At 44.1% G+C, this 24,943-nt stretch overlaps 1 protein-coding gene across 6 annotated transcripts in view; it reads right to left on the bottom strand.

The window, feature by feature from the left end:
• Positions 1-1,284: 1,284 nt before the first annotated feature.
• CMYA5 (cardiomyopathy associated 5) overlaps positions 1,285-24,943 on the bottom strand; it is a 50,682-nt gene continuing 27,023 nt past the window's right edge. For all 6 annotated transcript variants that reach the window (XR_014517054.1, XR_014517055.1, XM_083465105.1 and 3 more), the window contains 7 exons: positions 20,127-20,276; positions 18,572-18,718; positions 17,213-17,360; positions 7,984-8,117; positions 7,680-7,779; positions 6,644-6,817; positions 1,285-2,726 (listed from right to left, as the gene is read on the bottom strand). Coding sequence is in view for 4 of the 6 variants with exons in the window: in XM_083465105.1 (XP_083321231.1) it covers positions 2,474-2,726; positions 6,644-6,817; positions 7,680-7,779; positions 7,984-8,117; positions 17,213-17,360; positions 18,572-18,718; positions 20,127-20,276 (1,106 nt within the window). In the remaining 2 variants the exon portion in view is untranslated. The remainder of the gene's footprint in view (positions 2,727-6,643; positions 6,818-7,679; positions 7,780-7,983; positions 8,118-17,212; positions 17,361-18,571; positions 18,719-20,126; positions 20,277-24,943) is intronic.

Below are 24,943 nucleotides of genomic sequence, written 5' to 3'. Positions count from 1 at the left end.
CTGGCAGAATCTGAGAGTGGGCGGTCCTTAAACTTTCCCCAGCAGAGTAGTTTCTTGACACCCAGTCTGCGCCTCCTCTCTCTGCACGGAACCCTACTGCGCACAGAAGGCGTGGGTAACAGAGGACCTCTCTCCGCCCCACTTTGCTCCGCCTCACCTCCCCCGAGCCTGCATCTCCACTAGAGGCGTGGCTACCCTCCTCCGCTGAGGAGGTCTGCTTCCCACGATCTTTGGGGGCTCTCTGTAATCCATCCGGCTTTTCCCCTCTCGCCCCTGAGCTGATGGCAGTTCCCTGACAGAAAACTCCCATTGGAGCAAACGGGGACAATGTCCCTAAGGTGCACAATTCGGTGCTGCAATGGTATCAAGACAAGTCATGAGGAAGTCACAGGAGCAAGGCTTGGCAACACTCCGATATAAGTATCATAGGTTGTTTAACTAGCTTTCTTACATGCCTTATTTTATTTTCTAGTATGTTTCCCTTAAATAAACCCTCTTTGTCTTTTACATTTCCTTTTAAAGGAGCCTGTCGTTTAAGATTTTGCCTTGGGTCAAAATCTTAAAGGTAAAGAAATGCTTTAATTTACAAGTATGCTCTGTGATGTTCCAGAACATAATAACTAATAACGTTCTAATAACGTTAAACAGGTCAGTGTAGATCCAGCCCAGGTGCCACATTGCAAATTCATCATTATAAAAAACAAAAACAGAAATTGGGTAGGGCAGTGGCTGGAAAGAGGGAAAACATGAAGTCTCTCCTTTTTTAATGATGTATTGGGATTTCTGTGAGAACAACCCAAATAGGCATGCTCAACAGGAATAAATGGTGACACATCATCAGATGCTTGTGGAACATGCTTTCTCCTTCTGTGATTGTGAGCACCAGATAACAGGTATGAAAAGCTTGGTGAAACCCTGTAGGTTTCCCTACATTTTAGTGTTCTTCCATTTGACAGCTTAATATTAAAAATGGGTATCACAAATGGGTTTTTGTTGTGTCTTTTTTTTACTTAACATATTTACCCAGATAGGGTAAATCCAGACTAAATGGGGGTAGGGGGAATAAGGGCTGGCATTTTGATGCCAACAACGCTGTGTGGGTGCTGGAAAAATCTGCATACATGTGCAGTACTGATACTACAATAAACACTCATCACCATCAAGAAGAGCAATTTCAGAAAGCTGTCACATTATTGTTCACACATCAGAAACATTTCCCACTTCTTTTTAAAGCACTGAATGGTATATTGTTTTTCTGGGCAAAGACATTGGAAATAAAACCTGTTCGTTTTTAATTTTTTAATTGCACGTAATACCATTAAAACAGTATTAGAATAATTTTCATATGAACAAACTGTCCTGATCCAGTTAGGCCCCAAATGTTAGGACAACACAGTAAGAATCCAGCATTTTATGCTCATACATCCTAGCAGATTGGGAACTCTATATGTTTATATGTGCCACACTTGAGGTGCCAGGCTCTGCCTGTCAGTCAAAAATAAAAATAAAAATGAGTGTAACTGAAACCAAGATGGGCAATGTTATTAATATTAATAGGAGTGCTAACCTGGTCAGAGATTATATGGGGTGTAGAGACTGAAAGCAGTCCCCTCTCCCCAAATCCTAGCAGCCCCACCCATCTTGACTAGAGGTAGGCCTGTGTGGGTCAGTCCTCGACTAGCTGGATTGCAGACAATGAGCACACTCCTCCCAATAATTTATTCTTGCTGGGCCCTGTCAAAATGCATTGGAATCAATTCATTTCAAAAGGGACCAATGGAGAAGTTCCTGGCACCCACCCGCAGTGAGTGTAGCACAAACATTTTGGCAGTCCTTCAGTATGCATCACAGAAAGTAGTAAGTAAAGAGATAACCTGTGTGGCTTTGTGCTATGCAGGATCACAGAACCTGATACTGAGTCAAACTTCCGGTCAGTCTAGCTCAGTCGTGTTAGCAGCTGATCTTCAGGGCACCAGAGAGCGGTCTCTCCTAGTCCTACCCAGAGATGATGGGGATCAAATCTGCAAAGCAGATGCTCTAACACTGAGCTATGGCTGTGTGTGTGTGTGTGTGTGTGTGTGTGCGTGCACGTGCGCACGTGCGCCTTATGTGAATGATTCCAGTGAATAAAAAGAAATTGGGAAGAGAGTTAACCACCACCCAGGGACTTCGCATGTGGGTGAGTTATGTGGGCTCTGTGAATAACCTTACACTTTTGTTCCTAAGAGGAGCTTCCTTGATCTGCTTTTGAAACTTCCCCCAAGTATAAGAAATGCTTTACGAAGTAGTGTTGGCAAGGGGGAACGTATGATGGAAGTCCTGTTGAAGCCACTGAGTTCACAGAGCATTTCTCTGGCTTGTAGTTCTTAAACATTAACTTATCTTAGAAGAAGGAAACAAGGCCACCCCAAGCACATTCTATCCGTTTTGTGTGTGTGTGTGTGTGCCTTGCACGTAGTTCGAAAGAAAATGTTTAGCTTTGCTTCACAAATTCTGGAAGCTCCATGCCCGTATGCAGGTGAAGGACTCCTGGCTCCTCCAACTCAAAGGCAGGGTGAGCAGCTTCGGTGAATTTCTGCCGGATGGCAAACAGGAGCTGCCCTCTTTCTGCGTTGAAAAATAAGAGTCTTCCAGCATTATAATCCAGCAGAATGCCAATGCGGGGAGGCTGTTCTGTCACAATGACATCACTCATTTCACCACGATGGAGGACCTTATACAGGAAACTGCAGAAGAGTGCAAGATTAGGTCAACAAGAATTCACTGCACAGCCTATCGCAATATTTCTTTCTATCTGCCAGATATTAGCAAATGGAAACCCTTAGCGGCTAAAGCTTTCATACACACATTTTCACACATTGAAATGCTCCCCTTTGGTGCAGATGAGTGCTGTGGTAAAAATAAGGGGGTACTATCTGGTTCTGATTATGTAATATATGCAGAAACGTGAGGCGGGTTGCAATGATTTTGGAAGCATTATGATTGGATGAAGGAACGAAGGAGTCTGGAGCCGGATGAATGGTGTTGTCAGAATTGCCAAACCTTGGGAGGACTTCAGCATAGCAGTAATCCTTGCTCCATGTCTGCTTGCCTGACGGAACCTCTGCCTTACGCTGCAGTTCCCAAGCTGGCTGTTATGCAGTTGTGAAGCGCTGTGACACACAGCTCACTGCCAACTGCTTGGCCCTCCCAGAATAGCTCAGTTGGTAGAGCACGAGACTCTTAATCTAAGGCACATGGGTTCGAGCTCCACGTTGGCCAAAAAGATTCCTGCATTGCAGGGGGTTGGACTGGATGACCCTCGTGGTCCCTTCCAACTTTACACATCTATGATTCCCCTGAGTGCTGCACAAAGGGACTTTGATGGATGGGTGAGACAGCCCACCTGTCAATCGTCTGGTGTCATAATGACGCCAGGTTCTTGGCAGGTGGGTTGTCCCCAATGAAAGTTGGCCTGCTTGCGTAGAGACAGGTAAGGATTTGGCACGCTGGGCCAAAAAGGGTCCCCATCCACTGTGCCTAAGGTGGCGGGTTAACTTAGGAGGTGTAGGCCTGGCTGCATGGCTCACACAGATCTGTTTGAGAACAGACAGGAATGGCCAGACGGCTGAGGAGGAACAACTAGCAGGCTGCCACCACTGCCGCTCAACAGCTGCAATCGCCTCGCTCTGTTTAATGGTAGGGCCAGCCCAGGCAATTTATCTGGATCCAAGTTTTCTCAATGCATGCCTATGAGTAGCACTCACACACACAGTTGATTTCTATAAGGATGGAGTGATGGGGTGTCGAAGAGGGCAATTTACCCAGATCCAGCTTATACCAATGCATTTCAATGGCTATTTGAATGACTTTTTTATTCTATTTACCCCAGTTGTTCCTTTGGAGACAGTTCCTTAAAACGGCCATATGAGCAAGCAATCCATCACTCTTGTTTTAATGCATTCTAATGGTCCTTTGGCCAATTCAGCATATTTGTATATTCATTTGGAAGGAAGCAATGCATTCCAAGGGTCATTTTCTGTCATTTGTTTTAGCGTGTTGTCCTCCCCCCTCCCCAATATAGAGCCACCTGCTGTGCCAAGCTTGATGAAAAAAGCTAAGATGGCTTTTACTAGCACTATCTGTTCAAAGCCAGCAGATATTTTTGCATTTCAAGGTGAATATCAAAAGCAACAGAAGCTTCTGACAATGTCTCTTTTAACTTTGGATCCTCAGTGGTACTGATGGAATTGCATTTGGCTCTGTGGCCTTTTATTGCAGACAAGCATTCCACATTCCCATGTTGCAGAGCAAAGCAGCAAGGGTGGCCTCAGCTTTTAACCCTGAACAGTCGCTTTTGCTTTGTTTAGTAAAGTGAATGTTTCACACTGCAGAGAAAACTGCTTTTCCTTTGGCATCCTCCAAAGGACACCCATTGTAAATGTTTTGCTATAATATGCACATCTATTTCAATCAACAAAGAGTCCTGTGGCACCTTAAAGACTTAACAACTTTTATTGCAGTCTAAGGGTTCACTCCTCTCCATGAAAGCTTATGTCATAATAAAATTTATTAGTCTTTAGGGTGCCACAAAACCCTCTGTTGATTTTGCAGCAGCAGACTAACATGACTGCAACTCTGGAATTTATTTCAATGTAATTGATTGAAAGTCAAGTGATTAATCAAATGACAGACCTAGGAGACGCCAAACACAAGTATTAGGTCATTCTGGATGGATGGACTATTCCGGGTTTTACTTCCCTAATAAATACGCAGGTCGCTCCTAAGCCACAGTCCCTCCCCCACCCAAAACATTAAAGTAATAACTTTGTGTAATCATTCATTCATTTCCAGGTGGTTAGCTTAAACAATGGCTTGTTGGAAACAAGCCAAAGTCATAGCCCATGGTTTGACGTTGGTTTGTTTCAGCAGGTGATAGTTAAAGATCAACCACAGTTTGTCAGGTTTGGACAAGCTGCAGTTTGTGAAAGCATCTCTTTACAGACATACCAAAGCAGGAATGGGAAGGGAGAAGTGCATGAATCCAAAGATTGCCTCAGCTCATTCCCATCATGATAAACCATGTTTTAGCATGAGGTCCAGTTACCACCATTGTGCATAGGAAGCCTACATACATTTGGGTAAAAACACATAGGCTCCTGTAGATACCACACCTTGAATGGACAGAGATTAGGAGTGGGTCTAGACGATGCAATTCCAGTCCCCTCTGGGTCAATCCCCTCTGCACACCCAGTTCTACACAGAAGTAAATGATCACACAGGACAAATAATTCTGACCTGTTGCACAGAGCTGTTCCTGAGATAATTTATGTGATGCAAATTAAACACTTGAAATGTGTTACATACTATAAAATATTTCAGGAAGCGGGCACCTTGAAATGCAACATTACAAGCATTAAATATAACCTGCCATTGATGGTTATGGCTGTAATACTAAAACTCCTGACCAGATTATGGAAAGTGGAAGCCTAAGAAGCACCCACGGCGTAACCTTATCTGCCAGTGTAGAGGACAGGGAGTATATCATCAGAGCACTATTCTCAGTCACCAATCATCCAGCCTTTCAGAGTCCTGGATTCTCTCCAAAAAAACATCCCTCTCCTTCGCCCTGTCACCTGCTAAATCATCAAGATGACCTCGGGTGAAGCAGCTATGGTAGAAATGTCTCACATACACAGGAAAATCAGACCAGGGAACAGATGGGTCGATCTTGTGGTTGGAGTATTCATTACAGCTACACATTCCAGAGGCTCAAATTTCTGCTCCTATTTCAGTTGATGAAAGTTGTGCCATCCAGAAAAAACGGGAACAAAATATTGAGATGGGATTTCTTTGAGCCACTATAATCCTAAGTGTTCAGACTCAGAACTCCAGCTGTAAATGGGCCTTTTTCACAGGGTTGTTGTAATCATGGCAAGGGAAACTGGGTGCCAATAGATGTTTCCCTCCTGCAGCTGATAGCAGCTTATTACAGAGCACGGACAAAGGGCTAACATTCCTCCCAATGCATTGTGAACCTCATCTTGCTGCCCCCAGCTGTTGCTTAGCCAATGTGCAACTAAGCATCCATATTCCATGCCACTAGTGTAACATCTGGAGGGAGCATTTGCACATCTCTCCTGCACTGAGACATATGAGTTGCTAGTGCAAGTTAGGAAGGATGTTAATAAACAATATATCCTCTCCTGCCATCCTGAACATTCCCACAATCTCAACATACAAGAAGATGTCCAAAGATGTCCTCCTTTGGACATCACTTGTGCTTATGCTTCTTGCCACTTTCCATAACATCCAAGCTGTCCTCCAAGGCAACACATCACTATTTATTTATCACTCCCTCTAATGCTCAACTCTGGTGGTGCCAAGCCAGTCATTTTGTAGGCCTAGCAGCACTACCCACAAACAAAATTTCCAGTGAATCTGGGGGAACCTTGAGGGATGCAGAAGTACAACACTTAATAATAAATGATGCCCCTGTAAGCGCTGTATACCTTTTGAAAGTTGCCACGTACCTCTTCCAGTGGCTTACAAACAGAAAATCAACACACACCCTTGCACCCATAGGGGAAGGGAAGAGAAGGAATAGACTGGAAAGGACATGTAATTTCACAGCTTTTTTAAAAAATAAGATGTTCATCATTACCTTGTCTTGCTAGGACAATGGAAGCACCAGGAAGCATTGTTCTGACCCAGGATGCTGTCTTGTGGCATAGTAGAATAGCAGATCCCAACCTTGTAAGCTGAACAGTCACTCACAGTTGTTTCCCAGTAGTGCCATCCTCGAGCAGACAGGAGCTCACCCAGTACTGGGGAGATGCTGCACACAGAAGTAACAAAAACAAATGCAGCATTATATTGGCCAAAGTCAAAGAATGGTTTGAACCTTTGGCATCAGAAAGGTCCAATGTCTTCACCATGGGTAGGCAAACTAAGGCCCGGGGGCCAGATCCAGCCCAGTCGCCTTCTAAATCCGGCCCATGGATGGTCTGGGAATCAGCGTGTTTTTACATAAGTAGAATGTGTCCTTTTATTTAAAATGCACCTCTGAGTTATTTGTGGGGCATAGGAATTCATTCATTATTATTTTTTCAAAATATAGTCTGCCCCCCCCCACAAGGTCTGAGGGACAGTGGACCGGCCGCCTGCTGAAAAAGCTTGCTGACCCCTGGTCTTCACCTTTAACAGTGAGATTTCACCTGCCTCAAAAGAAGAAACAAGCCTGTGTTGCATTTTTTAATGTATGCATATGTATGAAATTTGTCCGTTGTCGAATATTCAGGATAGGAATGTTTGGCTTTGTTTTTAATCCAACCAGTTCAGTAACGAGAGAGAGAGAGAGAGAGAGAGAGAGAGAGAGAGAGAGAGAGGGAGGGAGGGAGATGTGCCCAGTATAGATTTTTACAAAGCAATTTTGCATAATATAATGCATTTTGTATGCTATTTTCACCAATTTGCGCATTCTTTCACCCTAGTACACACATTTTTGTACACACTCCTTGGTTCTGAACTGAATTAAGAATTGAATTGGTTGTGTTTTGGTTTGGAAATTGCTAATTTGGTGGTTTCATGCTTTGAGGCAAACTGAAATGAATTTCTCTCATCCCTAACCTACATAGATCTTCACATCCTGTTGACAATAATGCTCAATAGTAAGGTGGAGTAAATATGAGTAGACTTACCCAGTGGCTTCAGTTTCCTCAGGAAGGCATATCATGGTTCCACTTGGTGACACTTGCAAAGCAGGGGCAGCTGTTTCTTTCATTATGTGAAATCTAGTTCCTGATGTGATTCACAGGAAAGAAATAAAACACCACTTCAGGGATTATTATTACATTGTGCATTTGTAGTGAATCACAAAATCTTAAGGCCTACAGTAATCACTGTCACTGAAACAATGTACAACAGAATTTACTAAAAGGCATTTGCATTTCCTTCCGAGACAAAAAGGAATCCTTTCCCACAATTTAGAAAGTGTTTATCTACCTCTGGTCGAGATGAGAGCAGCTTCACTCTGTTCACTTGTCCCAAAGATGTTAATTGCTCTCACGTAAAAGAAATAATTTACATTGGATTCTAGGTGAACTTTCATTTCAGGTCGTTTAATTCCAGCCAGGGATCTGAAATATATAATAAACATATACTGAATTCTGTGGAAGAAAATCCATAACTGTTTGCCCTCTCAAAAATCACTCCTGGCCCTCAAGCTGCTTTTCTCTCAGAAGGAAAAGATAAAGGGACCTTTATTTTTCTCCTTAAAGAGGGGAGGAAGACAACTTGGGATTTTTTAATATCTACACACACATACACATTTTATCAGTATCGATACAAAACAGTTCCAACTTAGACAAAAACTCTAAGAAGAAACAAGGTAAAAAGCATTTTCTCACAGAAACCATTGCCCAAAGTGCAGTTTTCAAAAAGAAACATTTATGGTGGGGGTGAGGAACAGGACCTGGCCTCCTGCAGTTCACCAACAGTGGGGCCACCCACCTGTCAATCACCAGGTGTCACTGTGATGCCCGTGGAACCACAAGGTTCCTGACTGCTATGTTATAGCTGCTTTTGGAAAAACAGTCCTTTCAAAAAGATGAGCATGATCACAGGGAAGGAACTTTGGAGACTCTCCCTATAAGAGATTGTCAGAAGCCATGTTTGCAAGAAGAGATCTCGATGAACCACTCCCCCTTGCCAACCTACTTTGGTGCATCAGCTTTTCAGAAAAGGCTACATGACAAAATCCCCCAAAAGCAGGTCCAAACTGAGAAGACTATGAAGTGGAAACAAAAGAAAAACGATGACAGCAATCCTAATGAGTGGCCGGGGATGCAGACCAGCAGATTCACTGCCGTATCCAAAGCCTGTCAGGGCACAAGGAGTGTGTTTGTGAGGAGTTGCGTTCTTTTTTTGCTGCACCAGCTCAAAAGACCAACACCACACAATAACACTTCTATTGGACTGGAGACATACAACAGAGAGCTGAAGGCAGCGTGAAACTGGGATTGTTTTGATATCCCTTAAGCTTATGATAAACAAATTTTGCACCAAAACCTGAAAACCCTACTTGATTGAAGGTAATAGTGAGATAAAATATAGCCATGCCCACATCACAATTAACAGAGCTTCTACTTATAACAGCTTCAATGCTCTTAAACAGGTTGTCAGACTGTAATGCTAGAAGCTGTTTTTTCACCAGCTTCCACCAGATAGCACCAGAAGCTGAAAAATAAAGGACATATCTTCTCATGGTTGATTTCTTTTTTTAAGCATTATTCTTTGTTCATAAGTGTAGTCAATGTCTTTTTACTTCATATATATTCTTTATGCTGAGCAAACAGCAGTCACTGTCAACACAATTCTGCATCAGAGACCTTGAGAGGACTGGTTGCTACATCTCATTTATTTATACAATGCCCTTTCGCCATTAAAAAAAACCTGAAGGGTTGAAATACATTCCAACTTCAAAGAGAGCTGTTTTCAGTTAGAGTGGATTTCAAAGACTTTCATATTCTTCTTACATGCCCAGCCACAGAGCCCCCGCCCCGCCCCGGCGCACCCAACTGGGTGCCGTGTTTGGGGGCTGGATGGGCTAAGTAGATGGAGGGCGGACCTAAGGGAAGCCTGCCGAGGATTGGCCCATTTGAATGGACGAGTTTTGGCAGGAACTTGTGAGACTTCGCAGCGGCCGAGGGGGACAGGGAGACAGGCAAAGATGGAGCAGCATGCCCAAGGGAAGAGGAGGTGCCGCGTCGGGCTGCAACCACTGCTCACCAGTAAAGGTGGTAAGCGGCCATTTTAATATGACCCTATTTATAGGCTCCTTCACTCTTATCCCAGAATAATACAATAAATACAAAATCAAATACAACTCAGCTTCATGAAAACGAGTAGCCTGTCAAAGGGGAATGTGACTGCACAGCCTCAATTCAACAAGGCACATGTGTCATTTCAATCAAGTGAACATTTGTGCTCCTGGTTAGCATCAGTGACAGAGGTCACCTGTCCAGTTGACGTGTTGCAGTTGGGAAGGGGGATCTCAGTGGCAGGGTCTGCTCTGAATACCCACATTCAGTGAACAAAACCTAAATCAGGGGTGGGAAACCTGAGACTTTTGAGATGTTGCTGGTCTGGAAACAAAGCCTTATGAAGAATGGTTGAAGGAGCTGGGTATGTTGAGCCTGGAAAAGAAGAGACTGAGAGGAGATATGATAGCCATCTTCAAATATTTCATGGGCTGTCACATGGAAGAGAGAACAAGCTTGTTTTCTCCTGCTCTGAAGGGTAGGACTTGAACCAAGGGATTCAAGTTACAGAGGTACCTTGGGTTAAGAACTTAATGCATTCTGGAGGTCCGTTCTTAACCTGAAACTGTTCTTAACCTGAAGCACCACTTTAGCTAATGGGGCCTCCTGCTGCCGCTGCACTGCTGCTGCATGATTTCTGTTCTCATCCTGAAGCAAAGTTCTTAACCCAAGGTACTATTTCTGTGTTAGCAGAGTCTGTAACCTGAAGCGTATGTAACTTGAAGCATCTGTAACCCAAGGTACCACTGTATAAGAAAGATTCTGACTAAACATCAGGAAAAAACTTTCTGACAGTAAATGGCGTTCAACTATGGAATGGTCTCGCTTGGGAGGTGGTGGACTCTCCTTCCTTGGAGGTTTTTCAGCAGAGGTTGGATGGTCATCTGTCATGGATACTTTAGCTGAGATTCCTGCAAAATATTCAGTGCAGCCTTAATGAAGACTAGAGCAGTATATGTGCAGGGCCTTGGCACTCGGATACCAGTGCCCTCCTACATATCATCCACACATCCACAATATTTTCACATAACAAATGCTAGCTGTTCCACATTTCCGAGGAAGTGCCAGCATATGCAGCAAGCGCAGGAAAACAAATGCACACTCACTGCAAACAGAGATAAGCAGTCAAATGCAGTCAATCCTCCCATATGGGAACAACTCATAACAGAACTGCAAAGGCAGAATGTGACATGGCAAGGTATTTCCAATGTGGGTCACCTTGGGAGTTTATTTACTTAATGACAGATAGGGAGGGTATAAAAAGTCTTAAAGAAATAACAATTTGAGTGAAATGACTCCTACACCATATATTTAAGTCTCTAGGGTACCACTTTGAACAGTCATGGCTCCCTCCCCCAAGCATTATGTGGTGTAAACCACTGAGCCTTGGGCTTGTTGATTGGAAGGTCGGCGGTTCGAATCCCTGCGACAGAGTGAGCTCCCGTTGCTCGGTCCCTGCTCCTGCCCACCTAGCAGTTCGAAAGCATGTCAAAGTGTAAGTAGATAAATAGGTACCGCTCCGGAGGGAAGGTAAACGGCGTTCCTGTGCGCCATTTCGCCAGAAGCAGCTTAGTCATGCTGGCCACATGACCCAGAAAAACTGTCTGCGGACAAACGTCGGCTCCCTCGGCCAGTAAAGCAAGATGAGCACCGCAACCCCAGAGTCGTTCGTGACTGGACTTAACTGTCAGGGGTCCTTTACCTTTTTTAAACAACTCTCAGCACCCTTGACCAACTATAGTTCCCAGGATTATTACAGTTCAAGGGCACCTTCCAGCCAGATAAATGAACTAGAAGGGGATGTGGAGCAGGAACACATTGTGGAGGATGTGGAGCACATTGAGGAATATGGCCTGGAGCTGAGGTATAGCCCAAGGAAGCTCCAAGAGTCAGACAGAGAGGGCTGGAGGGGTACATTTGGCCTCCGGACCTGAGGTACCCTGCCCTAGAGCTAGTGTAACTAAAGTGACAGCAAGGGAAGAGCACAGATAATGTATTGCTAAGATATTGATCATAGCAAAGGGGAGAATGGTTATTCATTTCTTAGTCTCCAGATCAGCATTGGGGTTTAATATAATGTAAACTATCACAATCTGCTGAACAACAGGTTTATCCACCTTACCTTTCCTCTGCTCTTTCCAGGCATGGTTCATGTTCTGTGTGAGAGTGCCCGACCTTTGTTTGCTTTCCACATGAAAACCCACTTAAAGCTCACCTGGAGCAAACAGCAATCTGCAGAGAACCCAAATTGACATTTGCTCCAATTGAGCTTTAAAGAGCAGTTTTTCGTGGAGAAAGCGCAGGGCCAAAAACCTCCCCGATGCTCAGACCCAGAGCGTTAAGCACAGACCTGTGCCTAGAAACAGCAAGGCAAAAGGGAAGAGTGGATAAGCTCTATGTCACTCCTATCACAGAAGAAGGTGGTGGTGAGGTAATCAGTCTTTTAAAATACGCTGAGCACTACAGATGGTCTATATAGCAGAGTCTATATACTACAGCTACGCACTTTAAGTACCACTGAAAATAGAATGGCTCCATTGTACTAGCAGAGCGTGACAGATCCTGGCAGTCTTTCAAGATTACGCGGTTGCTATGAGAGCTTTTGACAGAATGCAGAGGACATAAGAAAAAAAGGGACAAAATACATTACTTTTTAAAGGTACCATTACTCTTCCTCTAAGACAGGAAGATCCAAAGCACATTCTACAATTTTTGGATTCTTCCCTGCCCCGCCCTGCCCCGCCCTGCCCCCCCCCCTTGCAAAAAAGTTATGGGAATCAAACTCTATTGCTTTTGGCTACAATCTATGACTAACTGTGCTTCTCCTCTTCCCCTCTAATGTACAATGTTATCTTTTACTACACATAAAAAAATGGTGAACTGTTATGCACGTCAGTACTTTATCAGTAAGATCATTGTAAGCAATGCAACTGAATTATCTGAGAATTAGTGGGGATGAATGCAGCAGGAATTCTTTTACAGCATCTCCTACAGGCAGGGAGGATGAAGGTGGACTTCACAGCTGGCAATGGCTGCTTTGTCAAGTTCAGTGTTGGTTCTGTACAAATTGCTAATCAACATTTGCTTCTCCTCCCTCTGACTTATAATGAACCAAAGGTAAAGGTAAAGGTAAAGGGACCCCTGACAGTCCGCGATGAAGAGAAGCAGGTTGAATGGCGGCTAACAGATTGAAGTTGAATCCTGACAGAAGTACTGTTTCTGGGGGAAAGAGGGCGGGCAGATGTGGGGGACTCCCTGGTCCTGAATGGAGTGGCTGTGCCCCTAAAGTACCAGATGTGCAGCCTGGGAGTCATTTTGGACTCACAGCTGTCCATGGAGGCACAGGTTAATTCTGTGTCTACCAGCTCCATCAGGTATGCCGGCTGAGACCCTACCTACCTGCACACTGTCTTGCTGGAGTGGTACATACCCTGGTTATCTCCTTCTTGAGCTATTGAAATATGCCCTATGTGGGGCTCCCTTTGAAGGTGACTCGGAAACTACAACTAATCCAGAATGCGGCAGGTAGACTGGTAACTGGGAGAAGCCACTGGGACCATATCACACCAGTCCTGAAAGACCCCAAGTACATTTCTGAGCCCAAATCAAAGTGTTGGTGCTGACATTTAAAACCCTAAATGGCCTCAGCCCTGTACACCTGAAGGAGAGTCTCCACACCCATAAATATGTATACAGATATATATTTATAAAAGTAATAATGCAGTAACAGTAATTAATTATAAATATTTATGTTTCCATTAGGGCTTTGTTATTAGGGGAAACCCTCTGCTATGATATTACTTCTAACTTGTAAAGCCATAATGTTGGTGCACTGTAGGAGAAAGTTAAGCTGGAATATAAATGGCATTTTATTTCTATTTTTAAAAAATAAAAATAAAACAAAATTTACTTCCCATCAAGAGACTTTACTGCTATATTCTCCCAACTGCATTTATCCAACTGCTTGCTGAATCAATGACCCTCATTTGCGGCTTCCTTTGATGATTCTAGGAAATTTGCTTTATTGCTGATTCAATTCCCCTCTTTCTGTATGAAAGACACAAGGAATTATGCCTTCCATAATTTGTTTTCTTTTATTTAAGGGAAATAAAGAGAAACCAGCCACAAAAATAGCTCTCCTTAGCTTCCCCTCTAGCTAAGCATTCTTTATCATGGACCTCAAGTGACGCTAGAGAGCGAGGCTGCTAGGAATTATCCCATTTTCTTTGCTGCTGTTTGCAGCAGGATAGAAACATCAGTCAGAGAAAAAGCAAGGATTTGATGTTTGCTATAGACTGGGGAAGGGACGAGGGTGGCGCTGTGGGTTAAACCACAGAGCCTAGGACTTGCTGATCAGAAGATTGGAAGTTCGAATCCCCACGATGGGGTGAGCTCCCGTTGCTCGGTCCCTGCTCCTGCCAACCTAGCAGTTCGAAAGCACATCAAAGTGCAAGTAGATAAATAGGTACCGCTCCAGCAGGAAGGTAAACGGCATTTCCATGCGCTGTACTGGTTCACCAGAAGTGGCTTAGTCATGCTGGCCACATGACCCGGAAGCTGTATACCAGCTCCCTCGGCCAATAAAGCAAGATGAGCGCCGCAACCCCAGAGTTGCTCACGACTGGACCTAATGGTCAGGGGTCCCTTTACCCCTTTACCTTTATAGACTGGGGACTCAAACAGGGATGGATGAGTTCTCAACTTCTCTCATTTTTCCAGTCTTAAATTCAATTGTCCAGATTTCTGTATCAGTTTGTGATTTCCCCAAGCCCCCAAAAAGTCATCATGAAAATTCAGCATCATTGAAGTGTGCATTTCTCCTCTTGCACACACTTTTGTATGAAAGTTTTCCTAATTGACACATTCTTGCAAACCACCACCTGTAATATAATGCACTTTGCCCTAATAAACATATTACTTGATTGGATAACAGCATCAAACAATGCAGAGAAATACAAGCTTCATTTTAGTTTGCATATCATTTTGGGAATACAAATCAAATAGGTTTGCATTAAAATGTGAGGCAAACCAAATCTCTCTTCCATCTGTGGACTAGAAATTTGGCAAATACAAATTTCATCAGATAGCTGTTTTTTAGTCCTGTTTTCCCCAGGAGTGTGAATTTGGCAGGTTTGCATTAAAATGTGAACCAAACCCACCCGAATTCTCCCCACCCTGACACTAAAGCGCTATGTTATGGCAACATTTAGATGAGTCTAGTTTGGGACAGCAAGCTACTTGATACAGAGATTTAAAAAACAACAACATGTGATGGAATCAGTTATCAAAGCGCCTTCTGTCCATGTGGGAGTAGGCCTGGTTTCAGGTTGGACCTTACTCTTCACCCAGGTAACAAATGCTCAGAGGAAGACTGATTTTCAAATCATGTTCCATAACACAAAGCGGTGCTAATGCATCTAAAATTCTACTCAGGTTTCGAGTGCTGCTCTCTTCTTAATTTTGATCACAGGGAGACAAAAGTGTTCCTTCAGCAAGTTTTGCTATTGCAAGCTGTTTTGAACAGACAGCTTTCTGTGTCTCCACAAAGCTGTAATAAACACAGCAGATGTGGCAAGACTGAAGAGCTTGTGAACATCACTTCTGTTCTTCAAATGCGATCATGAGCACAAATAGACCGTGTGCTTGAGATAAGAAATCATACTAGAGCTTTCAGTGGCTATTTCATGCAACCAGCACATTTTGTGTACGCACCTTCTGTCTGGGAAAATATGGCTTCTTTAGTGTGGCAGGTCTTTAGAGGAGATGGAAGGGAGAGCTTTCCCTCTCAAAGAATTTCAGAATTGTAGAGCTGGAGGGGTCATCTAGTCAAATGCCCTGCAACTCAGGAATTTTTTTGGCCAATTTGGGGCTCGAACACATGACATTAAGAGTCTCATGCTCTACCAACTGAGTTTTCCCAGGAGTCAATATCACAGAAAAGTTGCAAAGCTGCTTAACCTGCCCCCACTCACCCAAATTAAAACAAAATGTGTAACCACTAAATGAATTGCAAAAATAAAATAAAAGAAGCTCTTTTGAATCATAGCAGTGCTCGGTCCCTGCCTTAACCTAATGAATTAATTACCCCAGTCTTTGCTCTGGAGCTCATCCTTCTTTCCCCAGGACAGACACAGCTCCCGGGATGGAGGCCAGTATGCAAATACACATTGCTCCCTTTAACAACTTGCATTTGCCAGCAAAACAAAATGCAAACAAAAAGCAAAAAAACAGGAAGAGAAAATGGAACTCAGGTCCAAATGAACCATTATGCTAAGTAAACTATAGAGGAGGTGGCACAAGCAAAATGGGAGCCTCCTAACTTATCCTTTTTCAGCTAAGGAATTCATTGATAAGAAGAACATCACCATCCTTCTTCCAGGACTGGGCTCCTAAACTCAGAGCATGGTACAATTCCCCCTCCATCACATGCTCCATCACCTGGGCATCCCTCCCCAACCTGGTGCCTTCCAGATATTTAGGTTTGCAATGCAGCATCAGCACCAGCCAGCTGGGGAAGATCTGGAAGGTGCCAGATTGGGAGAAAGCTGATCTAGTGCATTATTATTTTTTTGCAGGTGGGGAAGACAGCGGAGATCTGCTCAGCATGTTTATTACACTTGTAGCCCACAGGTCCGCCAAGCAGCTCAGGGAAGCATATAGGAGGGATATCCCATTGTCTCTTTATAACAGTCATTCCATCAGGCTGAACAATATCAGTTTAGGGTTGTACACAATGTAGTGGCATATAAAGCAACTGACATTCTTGTTCCACTGGCAAAATGTTTCACACCAGTGGAGCAGAGCTGCACAAATGGAATCTGTTACGCACCAAGTTTCCATTGGCACAACCATTATGTTGGATTCCTCTGTTGCAGAACATTAAAACTCACCCATTTGCTAGCGTGAGAGCCCTTGACCTAGCAGACTGAGAAGCTGGGATACGTCCACATAGAATCTGAACTGCTGTATCTCTGATACAGGCCCAGCATCATCCACTAAGTGGATAGCAGTTAGGAAGAGTGCTGCAGTTATGCCGGCCTTGCTGTCTTTGCAGATGAACTCAACAGGAAAGAAAGCAGCTTGCATAGGATGTTGGTGCAGATAGGTCAGCCCAAGGCCTCGTACATTTAATCCATTTCTGGAGGGCTTGGACAGGACCCAAGGAAGCCTTTGGGGTTTAGTCTCTAGTAGTTTTGTTATTTAGCAGCACAAATTAAAGGTATTTCTGATTTTCCAAGTATAATCTCAGAGATTAGCATCTGGCACAAATGTTAATCTCCATGGCAAAGCTGATCTCTCTTAGGAAGATCGAGCTGCACAAAATTATTTCCCCTCAAAATAATCCCAATTCTGGAACATTCCTTTTAGCTTCCAATCCATCCCATCTGCATTTCAGAGCACAGGGGACTGACCTCAGACCTTCTCCTTCAGGAGAATACTGTCTGCAGTACTCGAGCGTGAAAGAGTCTGTTGCTTCTGGGTTACTGGTGCTCCATCGGATGGTGGCAGCGTCCCAACACACACTGCATTCTTCTGCCTTTATTACAGGGGTTGGGGGAGCTGCGAATACAACATCGTGTTAGCTCTGCTACATAGGGATAGCTGCAGTCTTCATACGCTGAAAGGAATGAGCGCATTAGTATTGCTAATATCAAGCTGACACTCCTCATCAATTTCTTTAAAGTCTTATCCCCCCTTCATATGTTTTCCTTCCTCAAATGGGAATAATACACACAGTGATAAGATCTAGACAAGCTTATTATTACTATTACTATTGTTATTATTATTTATTATTATTATTATTATTATCATTATTATTAGGAGAGGCCCTTTGCTTCATTTGCTTTTTTGGAAGGAGGGGGGAATAACAGCTAGCAATTAAAACAATTAAACTAAAAATAAAGCTGAGTGCAATTAGCCTAACTCATGAAGTCTTCAATCCTACACTAGTGGCCTTAGATTAAATGTGTTGCTTGCAGTAACATCAGGAGATTCCCCCTCACCTCCCTGTAATCCTAGGTATTGGGAGGGAGCTAGTTCCATCAGTACCACAATGTGTGGGAATACACCACCCTTCCACTATGAGAGGGGGAGGTGGGCTTTAAATATAATAAATTAATTGCTAGCCACCAGGTGTTGAGTAATGTACATGCGGGCAGTACTGCATTTTGTCATGTTTAAAGGTAAAGGGACCCCTGACCATTAGGTCCAGTGGCGGCCGACTCTGGGGTTGCAGTGCTCTTCTCGCTTTATTGGCCGATGGAGCTGGCGTACAGCTTCCGGGTCATGTGGCCAGCATGACTAAGCCACTTCTGGCGAACCAGAGCAGCGCACGGAAACGCCGTTTACCTTCCCGCTGGAGCGGTACCTATAAATCTACTTGCACTTTGACGTGCTTTCAAACTGCTAGGTTGGCAGGAGCAGGGAACGAGCAATGGGAACTCGCCCCATTACAGGGATTCGAACCGCCGACCTTCTGATCAGCAACTCCTAGGCTCTGTGGTTTAACCCACAGCACCACCCGCATCCCTCTTGTCATGTTTAGCTGTATACAAATCATTGGCATCATTGGCATCATCATTGGCATGTATGAACCAGCCCAATATGCATCTCATAAAGACATCCATCTATTTGAAACATCTCCAAGGGCACACTCATACAAAGATCAATACAGGGGCACAGAGGCCACATTCTCCATGCATTCCATTAGACACCCTCTGTATTAAACACAGAAAAACTACAAACACCGAGGAAATTTGCAAGCTACTTACCCGTTCTAAATGTGGATTTGCCACTGGGAAAGCTACATCCTGAGTAGTTCACAGCCATAACCCACACACTATAAGAGTGACCTGGTTCCAAATCTTCCAAAATGCAGTTGCTCTCCTTCACAGTAACGCGGTATTCTTCTACCAAGCCTAGAGCAAGTAAACACCCACACCCACAGGAAAGAAGTCATGAGAATGTCACAGCAGGTCAACAATAACTCACAAGGTGTCAGTGAAATTAACTCTTTATTCAAAGATACAAAACAGCACAGGCCTAGTGAGCGCAGCAACTCCTCCTGCTAGATTTTGCCCCAATACGGCAGTTGCGAGGACTGAAGGTCCTTGCCTTCCCACCGCTCTCTAAGACTCCTCCCTCCAGGTCCTTTCCAAACAATCTGAGACCACACCACCTTGTTTGTCTCTGCTCTGCCCTCTTCATACCTCTGCAGGTTCTGGAAGACTAGGGGGAAAGGGGCGTTCGGGAGCCAAAATGTCCAATTTCCAGGTCGTTCAACAACCAAGGTATGGCTATACTATATTTAGAAACCAGCTCTGCTATTCATAGTATCTAGGGAGGTACAATTCTGTCTAGTTGGTACTATTGTATCTTATTAATATTGTTCCTTAACAGTGTGCACCTTTATACAGAAACAAGTCCTACTTTGTTCAATGGAGCTTATGCTCAGGTAAGTGTGCCTAGGATGCAGCCTAAGAGCACTTCGGGGCCAATGATTTTGTCACTTTTATTTTCATTCATTGTCACTACGACCCATGCATTTCCTGTATGTACAGTGGTACCTCGGGTTACATATGCTTCAGGTTACATACGCTTCAGGTTGCAGACTCCGCTAACCCAGAAATAATACCTCGGGTTAAGAACTTTGCTCCAGGATGAGAACAGAAATCGTGCTCCGGTGGCGCGGTGGCAGCAGGAGGCCCCATTAGCTAAAGTGGTGCTTCAGGTTAAGAACAGACCTCCAGAACGAATTAAGTACTTAACCCGAGGTACCGCTGTATATTCTTCAGCCTTGGCTTCCTACCCAGCCTTAATAAATGCTGAATTTCTACAACTCCACCCATGCATCCACACATCCAGATTTTGATGCGGGTTGTCACAAAACTGGACACGTAAGAACAGGAAAACAGCACCTTGAAATGAAGATAGCAAAGTAGCCGTTTTAGCTTCAATAGGGATGCCGCACTTATGTAAGAGACTTACATTAAGATTGCCCTCCAATAAGGAAAGAGGAGGAATGAGAGAATGGGCAGGAAGTGGTGCAATGCAAGACTTGTGACCAAAACAACAGCAAGTTTAATGCGGTCCAAACATTTGCGCAAATAACCCTAGGAACTGGAGCATAAGAAACAAAAGATCACTGATGTAGTGAACATTTTCTGTGGCTGATGAAAACTGCCATTCTAAAACATTCTTAGATGCTATCATATTGCTTTTGTATCATGTCTTTTATTGCTTTTGATTTACTCCTATAATTTGATTCTATAAACTTTTCCCTCTCCAGCTTCTCCAGCTAGCAGAGAGGCACAATCACTCACGCACCACTTTGTTCTCTGTTTCCTGGGCATTCCTCCATACAATAGACCTGGAAAAAATCAATGACATCATCTTCATTCACAGTCCAATACACTGCAATCGATGTGCTTGTAGCTGAGTTTGGATCCTGAGGTTGTAATTTTGGAGTCTGTGGGACTGCAAGAAAATAGGCAATCGGTTATTCATACACCTCTCTGTTTGTTGAGCATTCCAGGCTGCAGTGAGGAATGGATAAATCTGTCAATATGTCTCATTTTTCTAGTTGTATATTCAGTCCTCCACGTTTCCACCATTTGCCATTTTTCTTTAAAAACATTCCTCAGGATAATTCCTTAGCATTGTAGTGCAAAATTCTCTCTAAAAAATATATTTTTCTATATAGTTTTGAAGCAGAAATGTATGACTCCTAGAACTGCCCTCCCAGCTGCTCAGGAGTTTGAGCCTTCAACGTACCACATTTTTCGCTCTATAAGACGCACCATACCATAAGACGCACCTAGTTTTTGGAGGAGGAAAACAAGAAAAAATATATTCTGAATCACAGAAGCCAGAACAGCAAGAGGGATCTGGCTTCTGGGATAGCCGGGTGAAGCCTCTTCGGGGCAGCAGGATGAAGGCTCCCCCTGCCCTCAAGAGGCTGCATGCGGCCAGTGGCGTAGCGTGGGTTGTCAGCACCCGGGGCAAGGCAAGTAATTTGAGCCCCCTAACCCGTGGATTTGCGCCCCCTAACCCGTGGATTTGCGCCCCCTAAACCTAACCCCCAGATGTTGTGCCCGGTGCGGCCGGCCCCCCTGCACCCCCCCACGCTACGCCACTGCGTGCGGCTAAGCCAGAAGCCAGGACAGCAGATTAAGGCTCCCCCAAGAGCCGCGCTCCCTTTAGAGAGCGCACGGAGCATACGTGTGGCTCTTGGGGGCTTTTCCCCGAGGAGGGAGAAGGGCAGCCTTTCTCCCTTCTCAGGTAAAAGCCCCCAAGAGCCGCACACACACTCTGTGCGCTCTTTAAAGGGAGCGCTGAGCAGAGCCTCCCGCCTGCATTCGCTCCATATGACGCACACACATTTCCCTTACTTTTTAGGAGGGGGAAAGTGTGTCTTATAGAGCGAAAAATATGGTAACTGATCAACACCTTTATGGGGATTTGCGAAAATCTAAAAATGTGTCTATTCCACCTAAGCATGCAGATATTGGGGCTATTGATCCTAACTATGTAGGATGTCTGCATTGAGAGGTTCAAAACCAACATCTCTCAGTATTAAATTACTTGGTCGAACAAAAGAAAATACTCCCTTCCTCTCCTTCCTTGGCAGATTTCCATTTGATGTGAAATGAACATTAAGATCCATATTAAAAAAAAAAGTTTTCTGCTTTCGGTTATTTTCTGATGCAATCATGAATTCCTGTGGCACTAACAAAGCACATGCTGACACCAGCAGATTTTCTGTGATTAAGGAAAAGAGCTGCCTGTCATTCAAAACATGCATCTTTCCCATCACCGAACACAAATGAGATTATATTTCCTTATTTACTCAGGCTGGAGACAGAATAATTATTTCAGCGAGCATGAAAGCCTGTTAACCCACCATGGCAATGAAGTAGGTGCTAAAGTAGAGATGGAATAGTGTACATCACAACATTGGGGGGTTAGTTTCAACCCTTCCACACCCAATGCCATTTCCCCAACAAATTTCCCTCCAAAAAACCTGCTGTTTGTCCTACTTTGGAAATTTCCATTAAGAAAAGAAGTGCAGGGGGGATAATGTTATACACCTTCTTCAACATTGTGTTTCCCTATCAGATCCCAGCCCCAAGACTGATATTTTTTAAAAATGGATCCCCTGCTATTTAGTTTCACCCCCTTTCTACCATTTGAAGTTAACAAGTTTTTGTGGAGTTAAAAAAATTTACGAAACAGAGATTGAAATCCAGTTATCTCGTTGTCGGAGTTCCGTCAGAATCGCACCAGCAATAAGTATACACAAAGAGGTTTTTTTAAATTTATTATTATTATTATTATTTACTTATTCCAGGAAATTTTGACTGTTTGGCTTTGAGATATTGTGTATGTGTTTCTCATTATTATTTTGTGTATATCATTATTATTTTGGCATTGTAAATATCATTTAAGACTCTCAAGTATTAGAAGGTGCTGAGTTTTTTGTATATTACTGTCAATGAAATCACATACAGAGTGATATACTCTGTATTCCTGGGAAAGTGGTATTGAGACTGAAAAATCTGCAAAATCTCTTTGTCTGGAGGCAGCGTCGGAGCTAAAGAAATGAGGGCATACCTCACGAGGTACCAATGCTTCTTGCTAAAACATTTTTGTTGTGGTCCAGTTTCCATCACTGTAGTGGTGGAACATCAGTCCAGGTGAATCAGAGTTTTCACTTAGGCATGCAAGACAGGCAGTGGAAGAATCAAGATCTAAGCTGGAAGGGTTTCTGATACTCTTGACAGGGACTGGCCCAAATAATAGCTTCCCACACTACTGATTCATCACTAATCGAGAAATCGGGTCCTCCCTTAAAGAGGGCACATATTGCAGTGAAACCTGGACAATCGACACCCTGTGTTGTGGGTGGGTATGATTGGTCAGCCACGATACCTGATTGGTAGGTCCCTCGAAGCTGGGTTCAATCTGGCCAATGGGACGCAGTCCAAACGGTTCGCGGGACCCTTTTATGCCCATGCATGTGACCCAGAGCTTCCTCTTTCGGCGCATGCATTCGGAACACCCGCCCACCTCTCCCTACTTTTAGGGCTTGTTGCTCTTGACCTTGCTATGCCGTCGTGTGTCGTCTGTCATTGGGACAGGGGCATGGCAGGAATTTCCCCCACTTGGCTGATTGGCTGTTGCCATTTGGGTTTTGCCTGCCGCATAGCAAATTGTCACAACTTGTAAGGTTGTGGATAGGCTCTGGTTCAGGTGATAGGGATGGGAGAACGCTCTCGCCATCCCTATGGGAAGGGTATTCCGTTAAAGGAATCCAGGGACTCGATGATTTGGTCAACACCTGTGAGGGGGTTGTGTCCATGCCTGAGTCCAGCGGGACATTTGGGTGGTGGACTGAGCCTGTTCCCAGCTTTCCGCTTATCCAGGTGTTCACCCTTGGCTGACCTATGCTGGTGCCCTGGGTCAGGGCTACCTGCGTGGCAGGGAGCTAGTCAAACCAGAGCCTATGCAACCAGTCACTTTATGTAATCAATAAAGTTGTGGCCTAAATTCTGCCAAAAACCAAACCAAAAATTTGAGTCAAGTGTGAATTTACATAGGGGGGAGGTTTCTGGGTCTGAACACGCAAATACAGGAAGTGATTCAGTTCTAAGTACAGGAAGAAGAAGAGTTTGGATTTGATATCCCGCCTTTCACTCCCTTTAAGGAGTCTCAAAGCGGCTAACATTCTCCTTTCCCTTCCTCCCCCACAACAAACACTCTGTGAGGTGAGTAGGGCTGAGAGACTTCAGAGAAGTGTGACTGGCCCAAGGTCACCCAGCAGCTGCATGTGGAGGAGCGGAAATGCGAACCCGGTTTCCCAGATTACGAGACTACCGCTCTTAACCACTACACCACAACTGCTGCAGAAAGAAAGGAAGGAAGTTGATGCAGGACTTTATACATGAATCCTTCATCTGGATGGAGTCACCAGGGCTGAATCCACTAAACTGTGTAGTCTTCCACTGTATTTGTGGGGATGTGTTTGGTTCCCTTACAACTCCCATATGTGGTTAATCAACACACACTAGACACTCTCCAAAATTCTCTATTAAAAAAGAAAATTGCTTTTCTTGTGTTTTTCAAATGGAAAACACTTGTATATTTTGAGGGAAGGTGTGAGATGAACTAAACAGCTGGCTTCTTGTGAAGAGACATATATTTATACACAGTGTCTCAGCTTTACCTATGGGCAAATAGCAGGCGACCAATTTCTAAAACAGTAATTTGGATGGATTTTGTTGCCGTCGCAAACACAATTTGAAATGGTATCACTTTAAAAAGCTGGTTATACATAGCTGATTTTGGCACCAAAATCTACTTTTCTCAAGAATGACACACACACACACACTCCCAACAAACATAAAATTAGATGCTGGGGGAAAGGTGAAGGAGTGGGTGGCTGCAAATGAGCAGTTCTCAGAATTCATATTTCTTGTTAAAATGCTTTACAAGAAGGCTAATAAAGCAACATCGGTGGGGTGGAAAATTAGTTGCTTTCTGTGTCCCTGAAGAGGAACCAACCTATTAGATATGTAGGACCATGCAAGGGACCTCAAAGGTAATCTGGGTCAACTCCCCGCTACCTCCAAACTGATGCAGGAAATCTCTAGCAAAAGAGAGACCCTTGCCTTCTTCCAAGGCAGGCTTGTTCCATCAGGAAGTTCCTGTCACAGATGCAGCTGCTCAGCACTGCTCAGAACATCAGGATTTGTTTGACTGGAGGAGGGGCAATGTGGGTTTCAGCCCCAGAAGGGACCTGAGGGCAAGGCATGTTGACTCTTCCTGGCCAGAAATAATTACTAAATAAAGAAGTGAGCCATGTATTTGCAGGGGCAATGTTAAAAGGTGGAAACTCCAAGCACAAGGAGAGCTTCCAGGGGAGATGAGCAGGCATGTGGTTGGGCGCTGTGTGAACGGGACACTGGGCTTAATAAGCCACTGGCCTGACCCAGCCGGCTGTTACGTTAACAAGCTCTCCTTTTTCATATTTCCCCGGAAGCACAACAAGAGGAAGTGCAGCTCACTTGAACTCCTTCTTTGGGCCCTTGCTTATACAGTGGTACCTCGGGTTACATACACTTCAGGTTACAGATGCTTCAGGT

Source organism: Podarcis liolepis (assembly GCF_965112155.1).
Source record: "Podarcis liolepis genome assembly, chromosome: 11".
Classification (NCBI taxonomy): Eukaryota; Metazoa; Chordata; class Lepidosauria; order Squamata; family Lacertidae; genus Podarcis; species Podarcis liolepis.
Note: the sequence above shows the minus strand (reverse complement) of the source record. Positions and strands in the feature narration are given on the sequence as shown.